This window comes from Arctopsyche grandis, chromosome 12 (assembly GCF_051622035.1).
Source record: "Arctopsyche grandis isolate Sample6627 chromosome 12, ASM5162203v2, whole genome shotgun sequence".
NCBI lineage: Eukaryota > Metazoa > Arthropoda > Insecta > Trichoptera > Hydropsychidae > Arctopsyche > Arctopsyche grandis.
In genome coordinates this window covers 27,381,401-27,395,835 of record NC_135366.1, presented here as the reverse complement: position 1 = coordinate 27,395,835, position 14,435 = coordinate 27,381,401, and the positions used below count along the sequence as shown (strand labels likewise).

Sequence of the window (14,435 nt, the reverse complement as noted above, 5' to 3'; positions counted from 1 at the left end):
GGATATATACCTAATCAAAAATTGGTATAAGGTAAATGGTCAAGAATCAAATAAAAAATAAATACAACAGTAAAATACAATGAATATTTTTATGAACATAAAACTTTACTTTCTAATTTCACATGATATATATTTATATATATATATATATATTATATAATAAAATTACAATATATTCTTCATTGTTTTCCTCGTATTCTTTCTTCTCTTCATTCGATGAGCGGCAAACGTGTCGAGATCTTAAAAACGACTTACGAAGAATACAAATTGTGAAATCGGCGAAAACATTTCATAATCAACATAAAATTACAATGTAAATACAAATACAGTTAGAATCTTTGAATCAGTGTGAAATTCTTACCACTAAGTTACTATTCATACTAAAAACAAAAGCCCAAACATTTCTATTTTGCATACACATGTGTACCACTCAACCGTGGATTTTTACGTGGTGTAAATAATTAACTCTATTACAATTCGAATCTGAAAACGCTTCAGCTGTAAATAAAAAAAGCCTAAAAATACTTCACAAATGTCATTTAAAAAAGAACGAATACAATTCAAACTTTCAAATTAATAAAAAATAAAATAAAAAACAAACGATACATTTTCATTTTGATGGGCACTCATAATAACATACAAAATATTCAAGTTTTAAAATGTCAAAAAAAGAATGATGACACAAAATAGTACATGTATTCCTAAAAATATCTATACTTCTTCCATGCAAACGAAATCAAGATACAGTACAGTTTTAAAAGAAAAGTCATTGAGATTTATCAAATGAGATGTTTCGAGATACGACTGCCAAAACAGAACCTTTTGTATAAAACTGCACTAACAAAAAAAAAAAAATAAGCACAATCGTTGACAAACTTCGACGTCATACGTCTGTTCTTGTACCTAGAAGCATTTGAATTGAAAAATAAAATAATACATACTAACTTAAAACACGACCAGATTCGTTAACTACATTTGTAAAATTATTATAATTTAAAGGAACAGATTTTTGGTGTAGAATTTAGTACACATCTAAAACACGCCGAGGATGTATTATATAATGTGAAAGAATAAAAAAAAAAATACAACACGTGTATTAGATTAAATCCGAGCAAATATCGTGACATAATTCATTCCGTACAACTGAACAGTAGGCGAAATGTGGATTTTTATCTGCATGACTAACAGCAATCGCGCATTTTTCTGCCCAGCTATGCGGAAAATTCATGTATTATATATGTACACTGAAAATGAAATTTCTTTCAGACAAAATTCGTGATTTACAAAAGTCACATATGCAAAAAACACTATTCAATCATACCAGGTATGATGGATTCTTAAGCATACATAGAAACGTGTAATATTAAAAAATTGAAAGTTTCTTAAGATAAAAAAAAAGAAAAAGTATACATCAGACACTGATAATGTTGTTTCTTGATCCAACTTAAAATTCACAGACATATTCTATACAATACACAGATAATACGTTGAAAGTTTTACAATGTTTTGCGTGAGAACCAATTTAAAAACAGATAATTTTGCATCCAGAGTGCACTATCGGCAATTGAAAATTTTTATCCAATTTCAATATCGGATCCTCGGAGAGCGCAATGGCGCACACACTTCGAGTAAATTAGCACAGTTTTGCTCCTAGTACAATTATGTTTATATTTAAATATCTTTAAAATATCACTATTGCGCTCCGAGGACCGATATACACATACATACATATATGATTTCATGTTTTACAGCCTTCCAACTTCAATCACAAATAACAGTATTCAAAAATTTTTTTCGACACCACACCTTCATAGAATTTAATAACTTCAATAACTACGATGAACATGAGAGAGAAAGGCATCAAGTATGACATTATACATGAATCGTCAACGTTTACAATAGAAGTCAGTCTATTGTATTTTTATTTTAGTGTACAACATTATTACCCCAATCGTTCCGGTCAATACATTTAAACACACACAAATTCCCCGAATGGGCACATTGCCGCGATAATACAGAACTTTACAGTCGTCGGGTACATTTTCTTTAAAGGTACTTACAAAATAGAAAGGTATTATATAATGAATGTGTCACAAGAGATAAATTATTATTACATTATCTTAACATGTAATATTTGAAATGCAAATTTATGTCTCGCCAAGTTTCGAGGATACTAATGTAATTAATGTCTGGATCGATGTTCTCTATCCCTGTCCCTCTCTGCTGGGACCTCCCTTTCCCGCTCGCGTCCACTTCCTCTGTCCCTGTACCGATCTTCGTAATAGCCACTAGCGCTGTTGCCGCCACCACCTGAAGATGCAGCTCCAGATCGTGATTTAGAAACGGAATCGGCCACGGGAGCCGAATCGCCTCCGACGCCTGATTCCACGGGCGATTTGCGGGGTCTGAAAATACAACAAAGAAAACCGGTGAGCGTCAAATTTAAAACTAAAAAAAAAGCTTGTAATTAAAATAGAATCAATTCCGAGCTCAACAAACACTTTCTATAGTCGAAGTGTTTGGTTCGCTAAAGAATTGAATTGTACAATAAGAGTTAGTATCGGAGTAGCCTCTAATAATAAATTACGTGGTTAGAACCTCATTTTGATTGTAAAGATACGTGATAGATGTCGGGGCTACGAACATGCACTTTCTGCCAACTAAATTTTTGCGAAATATAGTCGAAGTTGCAATGAAACATAAAAGTGAGCTACCTTTCTTCGCGACTATGAGCTCTGTAATGATCAGTTCGATCCCCGCGGGAGCGTGACCTTTCTCTTTCGCGTTCACGATAACCATCACGATAATATCTACCAACAAAAAATTTTACTTTATTCATATTCTTTGGAGAGAAATCACTACAAAACATAATACAATTAATACTTACGCGTCCCTTTCACGTTCGCGGTCGCGATCCCTGGACCGTTCTCGATACCTAAAATAGAGATAAAGTTTCAATAGCAATCAATTCTCGCACACACTTCATTCAAGAAAAAAAATATGATTTGGAAAAATCTGGAAATACCGCTCTCTGTCTTCCCTGTCGCGTTCGCGGCTACGGTCTCGGTAACGAGACGAAGATCGTTCCCTACGAGCAGTGCGACGATGAACTCTATCACGAGAGCGAGACCTATCACGACGAGACGACGATCCGTAGCTTTTAGTTTCCACACCTAGCAGAGTGTCTTGAAGAGATGAGATTAAAATTTTGCATCGATCATCATTAGCTACCTAAGATAACAAAACAAAAAAGTCAATAAAACAAATATTTAAAATCAACCGGAATTTATTGATTACATAATTAACATTACCTTGCTTTGTTTGATAAGAGAAATCGCCGTTACGAGAGTTTCGATCGCACTAGCGTATTCTCCAGCAGCAGCATCGGAAACAGCCCTAGCTATAGCACTACTAGATACGGTTCTATTCCTACTCATTACTTCTTCAAATTCTTGGTCGCTCATGAGAGGCGTGGCTGCCAATGGTGCCTCTACCCTGCCATCATAAGCTCCCTAAATTGCAAAAGAACATTCATACGTCAAGAATTGAAATTATCTGGCGATCCAGCAGAGAACTTAAACAAGTTATCGTAGTATGTACATGTTGTCACCAGCAAGTACTGTTATGATCACATGCATTACGAGTGTTACTAATTACACTGAGCAACAAAAATTCATCACGTTTTTTATTACCAGAGTGGAGACTTATCAATCTGTATTAAGTTTAGCCCACTGATTTAAAAAACGCGACATTTTTACAGATTTTCAGTTTTTGCAGTCTTTATCTCATAATCTATGTGGTATATAGCTGTGACAAATGTGAGTATTAGAATCAACAGTCAGATGTTTTTTGTATTGATTGCTTTAATATAATTAAAATATAATACAACTAGAAGTTAAATATACACTACCTTCCATATGTTTAAGGCCAAACCTATAACTCGATTTCTAATGTCCATTAAAATAATTTAGCGTAAAATAGTTCAAAGAAATGGGTATCATTATTTTCCCTACACCCTTGGATTTAATTTGAGCAAAAAAAGCAGGGATTATCCCATTGGTTTGTTGTTTTTTTTTTATATAAGGGTTCAAAATGGGCTAAAAGACACCACGTGACGAATCGACACATGTTGCAATTCTACACCTCTACTATACGCAGTTTATGTTACGAACTTTTTTTGTTATTTTATCCTGCTGATATGACATCGAAACAGTTCAAAATAATAAACCCTAAATGAATTTGGTTCAGTTTAATCTGATCAGTCAGACTTTGAAGTCGTATTAGCAAAAAATTTATAATACATAAAGAGGACAAAAATTTTTGAAGAAATATGGGAAAAAATAAAAATCTCACCATGGAAACTCGAGGAGCCATTATTGCTCTTTACAAACAGCAAAAAACCCAACGATATATCGCCGAAAATCTGAATATTTCGAAGACTGCAGTACAACAGACGATAAAAAAATTCCAAAATTCTAAAAATATTATGGATTTATCAAAATCAGGACGTCCCAGAATCACAACACAAGCATTGGATCAACAAATTATATTATTGAGCAAGCGAAATAGAACGAGAACGGCACCAGAAATCGCCTCTGAGATAGAAGAGACAGCCTTCAAAAAAGTATCAGTCACCACGGTTAAACGTCGGCTGATGGAAGCGAAGCTTGGAGGGCGCATAGCAGTAAGAAAACCATTATTAAGAAGAAATAATAAAGCGAAAAGAATAGCTTGGGCTCTTCAGCATCGTAATTGGTCAATTGAAGATTGGTCAAAAGTGATTTGTTCCGATGAATCGAAGTTTGAATTGTTCGGTTCGAAAAGACGAGTTTACGTCCGGCGCACTCCCCAAGAAAAAATGATGCCAGACTGTGTGCTGCCAACAATCAAGCATGGTGGTGGATCCATAATGATATGGGGATGTTTCTCAAGAGCTGAAGTTGGGAATTTAATCAAAATTGATGGAATTTTAAAAAAAGAAGGGTATTTGAAAATTTTAAAAGAACAAGTTTTGCCGTGCGGCTGGAACTTATGTGGGCATGATTTTATATTCCAACAAGATAATGACCAAAAAAAATAAATCAAAGCTATGCATGGACTTCTTACGACAAGAAGAAAAAATAATTTAAAAATCATGAACTGGCCTCCTCAATCCCCCGATTTAAACCCAATAGAACTTTTGTGGGACGAATTGGACAGACGAACCAGAATCCATCGCTCAACATCCATAAATAAGTTTTGGAATCATCTACAGGAAAGTTGTAAGTCCATACCTCCCATCACACTTCAAAATTTAATAAATAGAATGCCGAGACTACGTGCAGCAGTGATTAAAAGTAAGGGTGGGTTTTTTGACAAAAGTTCAGTTTGACGTTTTTATTTTTTTATAATTTTATGTTTATTAATTGTTGTAATATCTTTTTTTATTTTAATGAATGCGTATTTTTTGAACATAACTGAGTTTATATTTTTAAATTGGTCCAAAATTGTGTAAAATATGCTCCAAAAACACTTTGGTCTTAAACATATGGACATAGTGTATATACAAATATATTTCTTAAGCTATTGTGTATCCATTGGGTCAGTTTTTTATGACAGATTGGTTTCCAGTCTCAATAATCTGAATGTACTAAAACTTACGATCGTTGTTTTCGTCATTAATTGTCGTATTTCAATACTTTCTTTGAGCCGCTAGCGCATCAGTGGCACGAAACATTTTTTTTATATACGTATTTATATTTATTTTTCAATCAAGCTTTATAAATATTTATCAATTTTTTAAATAAAAGCTCTTCAATTTCGGGTTCATCATCAAAGTAAATTTCAGGTTCGTTGTCAATGTCATATAAGGAGTTATTACTTGGGAATTGATTATTGTCGATAAATTCATTTTCAGAATCAGTAGAGCTGCTGATTAGTCGAGTTCCTCGGTGAGGAGCTATTATTTCGCTTTCGTCACATTCACTCAAAACAATCGTCAAAACTTATTTAGTGTATATATGTAGGTATCTCTTTCGCACGCACGCACGCATGTAAAAGCAAGACAGAAAGAGAGAGCACGAGTCCACAACTGCTTCTTAAAAATTATAAAAATTACGCGCGTTCGGCGAAGTATGTAAAAAAAAATATTATATTTATTTTTTTTCAAAATACTTACAAATGTTAGCATTTTTTGCTTGGACATTGAAAAACCTCGTAGCAGCCAAAGGGTTAAAGCAAAAAAAAAAAACCAATCAATATAAAAAAAAGTCTGACTGTTGATTCCAGTACTCACTTTTGGCACATTAATACTAGATTTTGAGTTAGACGGCAAAAGCTAAAAAAAAAAAACACGTAAAAACTACATTTTTTTATACGCTAATATCTCATAAACGAGAGCAAGTCAATAAAAATCATTGTCATATTTGAACTCAGCGTTCATGAAGTTGCACTGATATTTAATTTTTGTTGCTCAGTGCCATCAGCCCATTGCGACTAATTGTAATATAGAATGCTTGATATCAATTATTGTGAAGTTGTCGAGTGTAATACAAATTTTTTAACTAACAGGTGGACGCTGATATGGTTGTGGTCTATGAGAATGATACTGTTGTGCTGGCGGTGGCGCCAACTGTGCGGCCTGAGGAGGCACCTGTGGTGGAGGAGCTCCAGTAGGTCCTGCAGCAGCTGCTGGGAAAAACGCTGGATTCACGTGGGGAGCTGGTTGACCGGGTGCTCCGATACCTACACCTGAAAGCGTCACATTGATAAAATATAGCATAGTGCATTGCATTGATACAGTAAAACCGAAGAGTGCACGAGCAGTCTAATGAATACCTGGAGGAACATGTTGAGGTGGTGGTCCTCTTGGAGGTCCTTGAGGCTGCATGTGTTGTGGGGGTGGACCACCAGCATTGCCGAAATGATGTGGTGGCTGTTGCATGGGTGGGCCACGAGGGGCACCCCAATCGCCTGGCCTAACTGATCGTGGGTCGCCAAGACGGCCTGCATTTGGTCCACCTTGGAACTATACAAAAAAAAAAAATTGTGAGTCAAATCCGAAACAATGCAAGTCATATTGTGTTGTTTGAATTTGAATCGCTTACGTATGGTGGAGGTTGTGGATGATGTGGGTGATGAGAATGCTGATCAGGTGGTCTTTGTACAGGTGGTGCGGGGCCAGGTGGGCGACTTCCCGGTGGAGGTCCTCCCGGTCTAGCCATATTGCCCTGTCCCCATTGCTGGGGTGGGTGTTGGAATCGTGGTGCACCGGATACTGGACCAGGTCCACCCGGTCCTCCGTGCATCGGAGGTCCCTAAAGAAAAATATGATTGAATTTGTGCTCGGTGGGTGGTACATAATAAACGGTGTATAGTTTTTGAAAATTACCTGCATGGGAATACCCCTTTGTGCCTGATGATGATGAGGTGGAGGAGGAGGTCCGCGCATGTTCTGTTGATGCGGTGGAGGCAGCATCATACGTTGCCCGCCGCCTCCCATATTATTTCCGGGACCCATACCACCTCCAGGGCCCATATTACCGCCAGGACCCATATTATTACCCGGGCCCATGTTACCTCCGGGACCCATTCCGCCTCCTGGTCCCATTCCGCCTCCTGGTCCCATTCCACCTCCTGGTCCCATTCCGCCTCCTGGTCCCATTCCGCCTCCTGGTCCCATTCCACCTCCTGGTCCCATTCCACCTCCTGGACCCATACCACCACCTGGTCCCATTCCACCACCTGGTCCCATTCCGCCACCGGGGCCCATTCCTCCCCCAGGTCCCATACCGACTCCGGGTCCCATTCCTCCACCTGGACCCATGCCGCCTCCAGGACCCATTCCACCATTATTCGGACCGAAGAAGTGATCTAAAATTAACATAAAATTATTATAAAAATACATTTCAACTTCAGATTGTATTACAAAATAATAATAATAAAAACTCACCAACTGGATGGTGAGGTCCTTGAGGTCCGTTGTGGGAGCCTCTAGGTCCTCCCTGATTATTGGGACCGGGAGGTGTAGGCCTCGTCTTGGATTGACTTTCAAACTGATTTAGAGCCTAGTTAGTGAAAACAAAAATATAATTTTAAATGCATATTTGTTTATGTTTTTTTACATTATTAATAAAAACTGTGACGATTCTCTTACTTGTTTAGACGGCAACGTAACCGCTAAATTTTGTCCGTGCAATTCCTTCTTAGGCAACCGCTCCAAACACATTCGCATTGATTGCTCGGAGCCCAACGAAATAACGCAGAAACCTTTTGACTGGCCATTGGCGCGATTTTCGAAAAACTTCACGTCTGCAAAATCGTTTATTCCCAAATCGGCGACAGCGTTCGCAATATCCTGATCGGTAGTCCACTGCAAGCAGACACAACGCAAAATTTAGCGAATCGGTCAAAGAGTGCAAGTCGACCTTTGCAACGGGCGATTAAACATAATTGTAATAATAGAGTCATAATAGCCCATACTGACCCATGTCAAATTTCCCACGTACAATTGGTGTCGCCGTCCCATGTGTCCGTGGTGTGAATGATTGCCAATGTTTGAATTGTTGTAGTTGCCACCACCGTTGGTCTCTCCGGGTGCGTGATTCTGAGGCGACGGTTGGTGCTCGGCCATATCTCGCTCGTCGGTTTTGCCCTGCGGGGCGGCGAGCACGTCATCGTACAGATCGACATTTTCACCACCGAACTCGTCCTGAAAATTATCAAAACAATACTCCTGAACAATCGCATATATCGGATATTACATTTACACCAATGTTGAATTAACCTAACTTCTATTTCGGTCGAGCACCAACGAGCCAGAATGTTAAATTACAGAAAACGCAAATATCGGAAGGCAAAGATCGAAAATCGAAAGATAAAAAAAAAAAAGGGTGCATAGTAAACGGTACATACTCACTTAATTTGCGCGAGCAGGATACAACAGGAACAGGCTTTTCCTCCCGTATTAATGTGCGCACGCAGAATACGGGAGGAAAAGCCTGTTCCTCTTGTTCCTGTTGTACCCTCCTCGCGCAAATTAAGTGAGTATGTACCGTTTACCATGCACCCTTTTTTTTTGATCTTTCGACTTAAGATCTTTCGATTTTCGATCTTTGCCTTCCGATATTTGCGTTTTCTGTAATTTAACATTCTGACTCGTCACGTAGACCCCTTCTATTTATATATCACCTCTCTCATATATGTACATACACATATGTATATAAATACGTAAAAGATACTTCTTTTTGGAATTTTTTTTGTTCAAAGTAGTACAATTTTATTTTGGGTGTTTTAATAACATGAGTTTTTATTTTTTTTAAATTGTTGAAAATCAACCGCTAGCTCACTGTGAATTTATTTTTGGAGGAGTTTTTCTTCATATTCTCTTATGACAGTTGCTGCTCAAATATTTTACTTTCATATTTTGTATCTATTATTTATTATAACGTACGCTGGGGAAATGCCTACTTCCGATTCCGCTTCTTTGACAGGGTGGGTACATATCTCCTGACTTGTTCAACCTATTTATAAATAAACCTAAACAGACTAAAGTCAGATGCAATATATGAGGAAGATGTGTCAGCCATACAGTGGCGTAGCGAGGGGAAATGACGCCCAGGGTAAGTATTTTTTTTCCACCTTCCCTATTTTTGTCATATTTGTTGACTTATATAATTTGCTAAGTAACAAAGACATAATGACAGTGATTCTCATATTTGAATTAATGAAGGAGAAACTTGTCGAAAACAAGATCTCTTGTTTGCGTCCTAACTTAGGCCGTAGACTATTTGGCTAAGAAGGTTGACTACCGCCAAATTCATTAATTAGGATGACAGGGAATGTGGGATTAAAAATTAGCGTAGACCATAATAATATTCAATAGTAATTGCATAGCAAAATAGAAGAAGTCAATAATTATTTATATTTAGGACAAATATTAGACACGTTAGGTAGTAAAGAAGAATAAATAAAGAGACGAATGAATGCCGTTTTTAAATTAAAAAAAGCCACTTTGTCCAAAGAAAAAGATCTTCCATCAATGTGTTTTGCTAGTGATAATGTATGGATGTGAAAGTTGGATATTGAACAAAAAGTTGCTACACTTTTAATCCAATGCACACAAAGAGGTATGGGACGCTGTATGCTTGGTATAATGAGGAAAGCAGTGGGTGAGAAGTATAACGGTATTTTGGTATAGCGAAGAGATTGAAATGGCAATGAGTGGGTTACGTAGCTAGAAGAATGGACAAAAGAAGTGCTAGAATAGTATCCAAGAGTGTAAAAGGGTAAAAAGAAGATCGCCTGTAAAATGGGTAGACGAAATTAGGAAAATGTGTGGGACGAGATAGATAAGAGTTGCGCAAAACAGAGAAGAGTAAAAGCATGTTGGATAGTCTTTGCACAAAATACATGTATGTATAGATCAGTGGCGTGCGCTGAAATTCTCTCTCTTTTTGCCGTACAGCCTTACTTAATGTGCACGAGCAGGATACAAGAGGAGCAGGCTGTTCCTCTTGTATCCCATTCGTGCACATTTAGTAAGGCTGTACGACAAAAAGAGAGAGAATTTCAGCGCACGCCACTGGTATAGATGTATTGTCTTAAATACATCTTCCGCTTTTAAGATCGCGCTCAAATCCGGCGCCACATTGTTGCTTCCAATTTAAAGCCTAGAAGGGCTTCATGTTCGACAGACTATGAAGAACACTCATAAACTTGTTTATGGACTTTTCGAACTGAAAATTACTAAGAAATAAACAAAAATATATATATTTTGCCTTTGCTACCCCCTCAAAGCTGGTGCGCCCGGGGCGTCGATATCTCTCTCGCCCTCCCTTTGTAACGCCATGTTGCAGAAGTTATTATAATATGAGTGAATTGCGGGTGTTGCTATGGTAAAGGTCTTGATTTTGCTGCCATCATTTTGGACGGACGAAATCTTAAATATTGCCACCGTGTGGGAAGTAAAGTACCCGAGACATCAGCTGACTGAGAACCTTTCCAATGATTCTCACATTGAAAGGCAAAGAACGTACGAAATTGCTTAGCTAATTCACATTTTGATATATTTTCTAGGACTCACGGCCATTCGTCTATTATATGGTACATTAGTTTCTATGTGTGCTTGGGTTTGGCTCTATTATATGGTCACCATATCAAGATCGTTACTCCCTGATGTTGGAACGAGTCCAAAGAAAATTCCTCAGATTTTTATATCTGAAGGCATTTGGATTTTATCCATATCTGTTCCTTAGTCTTGTCTTGGGATATTTGGGGTTTTACCATTTTAGATTTATTTCTTGGGAAGCATTTCATAAAATTATTAAGAGAGAGAGATTCACAATCCCCCTATTCTAAAATTTTATAGGGTTTTAATAAAAACATGAGATCTTATTGTCCATTAGGGCTAGAACAGACATGCTCATGAACTCGTCCCTCTCGAGAGCTGTTCGATTGGAGCGGTTCGATCACTGAGATCATATGGCCCCACTTTCAACGCGCACATTCCTTGGATATCTCTTCAGTGTCGGTTGAGTTGGTCGAACATATTTTACTTATATAGTAAATATTTTTTTACTATACATATTTCTTACATGCTTTATATATTTTAATCATGTATTATAACCACAATGACGCATTGGGCCTACTTGGCAAGTCACTGTGATATTATTTTTATTTTAATCTTTAATTTATACCAGGAAGGCCTAACAGGTAGCCCCAATGCGCCTTTCATCGCCGTCAGAAACATTGTACATTTAATATAAATATTATTAGTACTATACAAATTACATAAATACACATCAATTCATATCCACAGAGACATTTATGATCAATTTTGTAAATTTGCAGCATTTTATAAAATTCGAAATTGTTGAAAAGTTGAAATTGAAATTTTTGAAAAAAACTTGAACCGTTTCAATGAAAATCAGATAAAATGTCAAACTCTCTGATAGGAAACGATAGACCTGGAGTCACAAATTCAAGGTCTGAACCCGTGACCACTCTGTTCAAAGCATTATATGCTAACCACCAGTCTATTCTGTTATTGATTTTTTAAATAAAATAAAACATGTATTAGCTCCATTCTAACTCTGAAACAAACTATAGCACATGTTTTATTCAAAAATTACATCGTCACTGGAACTGAAACGAAATGTGGAAAAAAACAACTGTAATAAAGAAAAACATATCATGGCATACAATTTTCATAAGAGTCTTTCTTCATTTGATCAAAGCATTCGAACAAAATAGAATGAACGAGCAATTTTCAGCCTTACGACAACAGTACATACGAGCCAAATTAGCATATCAATGAAAACCGGCAATTCGAGCGTTCGATCGTTTCAACGGCGCGTACGCGAAATTATGCCCAACGAGAAGGGCATTAGGCTCAGAATCGCAAGACAAAAACGAAACAAAATAGTAGTCGATAATTGAAAACGACGCACCGCACGAGCAGTCACGGAGATGGTCGTATTTCAGCCGGCTAGGGGCCATTTTGAAAGATGGCGATGTCAGGCGGGCGGCCGCTTCGCGTCCTCGCGCCTCGGCTTCGCTTTACATATGACAGGTGCGAGAAGCGAGAAGCGAGACGATGTCGGCATCAGAATGACGAGCGAGGAGTTGCAAATGGCGGGAGCGGGAGCGGGAGAGTGGGTGGGGTGGGGTGGGGTGGGGTGGGGTGGTGTGGGGTGGGGTGTTACCTGAGCGAAGTCGGTCTCGATGTCGTCCGCGTACAGGTCGATGTCCACGTTGTCGCCCATGTCTGCGTCTGCGTCTGCGGCGTTGGATGCCGACGTAGAGATGGAGATGGAAATGGACGTAGAGATGGATTTGGCGATGGCGGTTTCTCCCGGCGGGCGATCGCCGCCGTTGACTTCAGCCGCCGCCACCGCTGCTCGCGCCGACGACCCGGCACTGCTCTCTTCTAGCTTCGCCGCTCACGCCCTAATACACTATTTTTACGTCCATGCCCCGAACACGCACTCTGCGTGCTGTGCGTCAGTGTCGCCTCTATGATTCTACTAGCTTCGTTGTAAAATCGTCTCACGTTGAATGTATAAAAAGGAATCGATGTGCGAATGCTATTGTAGGAATATGGTTCGGTGACTACTTGTCAAATGTGAATCGCTAACAGGATAACCGCTCGCATAAATATCACTAACAGGATAACCGCTCGTATGAAAATCGCTCGCGTGGATCTCCCGTCGCACGAAAATTAGTCGCACAGGAAAGTTGGTCGCAAGAAAACTGCTCGCAAAATCAGTCGCATATAATTAAAAGTCGGAATTCTCGACAGGGCGGATCCTCTAGGCTCGGTCGACCCGCTCCTTCCTGTCATTGGTTGCTCTTTGCGAGTACTTTAAGTATTGCCGTGCCCTGAATTAACTCGACTTTTACCTGATGAAATACTTCGACATATACTGCCTGGTTCGCATATAATTTTTGACGGTGGGGCAGCGTACAGGTCTGTTACCGAGAGTTGGCGCGTTCTGATACTCGCACAGATACAGAGCCAGAACGTATTTTAATTTATGGGTACCATTTATCTGCCCGGGAAATAAAAGGAATCTTTAATAAATAGGGCCAACCCTAACTTAACTTAACCTAACCCTTAAATAATTAAGTGTTCACTGCTAAGATTACCCAGTGAAAGGATTACCCAGTGAAAATGTAACTGGTTATAATTGGATTATTACGCACATTGCGTTCGCCCAAAAGACCATTTTTGTCATGAAAATCGCGAATACGGAATATTTGGCACTCGAGTTCTCGTTAGTATGATATTTATTGTTAGTATGATGGACTTTTCGGCTGCCAGATGTTCCGTTATAGTTTTTTTTTTACTTTTGGGCGAGCGCTTTGTGAGCAATAATCACCGAACCATGATTTCAATGAAACGGCAAATTTTATTTTTGTTACTGGCAACCCGTTTGACGTTTGATTTGCCGGGCAAACGCCGATTCTGTCGTGCGAGCTATTTTAGAGATGTTAATTCGACATTTGTCGTGTAATTTATTTTACAAATATTATCCCTTTAATTATTATTTTAGTCTATTTACAGACACTATCTTCTAATGTCGAATCTGTATTCGGACGTAGGCGACTACCATGGGCAGACATTGTTTATGGCCCGTGCGAATTCCTCCCTATCATGGGCAAGCCGAAACAATTTTTCGAATCTGAGTTCCATCCATGACCTGATGTTCCGGAGCCAAGAGAACTTCTTTTTCCCAAGCCACCGTTTGCCTTCTATTTTCAATGTTTGTTTTTAGAAGGCGATATTTGGGACCGCGAATAATGTGGCTAAAGATACTGTTAATGACATGCAGGATAGAGTTATTTGAAATGTGGTACTCTCGGAGGATACTAAAGATCTCATAGAAGGAGCACGTAAGGAACGAAACGGTCCTCCAGATTCTTCATAAAAACCGTGACCCGTGAGCCGTGACCCT

The 14,435-nt window shown here is 38.6% G+C and overlaps 1 protein-coding gene across 4 annotated transcripts; it reads right to left on the bottom strand.

Annotated features, from left to right (window-relative positions):
• Positions 1-590: 590 nt before the first annotated feature.
• Positions 591-12,976, bottom strand: Cpsf6 (cleavage and polyadenylation specificity factor subunit 6). 4 transcript variants are annotated; one of them, XM_077443562.1, is made up of 14 exons: positions 12,684-12,932; positions 8,465-8,689; positions 8,135-8,350; positions 7,931-8,045; positions 7,705-7,851; positions 7,370-7,596; positions 7,086-7,295; positions 6,817-7,006; positions 6,548-6,729; positions 3,312-3,512; positions 3,026-3,231; positions 2,888-2,935; positions 2,715-2,810; positions 624-2,405 (listed from the first exon to the last, which is right to left on the bottom strand). In XM_077443562.1, the coding sequence occupies exons 1-14, from the start codon at positions 12,741-12,743 to the stop codon at positions 2,183-2,185; spliced, it is 2,346 nt and encodes a 781-aa protein (XP_077299688.1). In that variant the 5' UTR covers positions 12,744-12,932; the 3' UTR covers positions 624-2,182. The 4 variants fall into 4 exon arrangements, with proteins under 4 accessions (XP_077299686.1, XP_077299688.1, XP_077299689.1 ...); XM_077443560.1 differs by having other exon boundaries at positions 591-2,405; positions 7,370-7,851; positions 12,684-12,976; XM_077443563.1 differs by lacking the exon at positions 2,715-2,810.
• Positions 12,977-14,435: the final 1,459 nt, after the last annotated feature.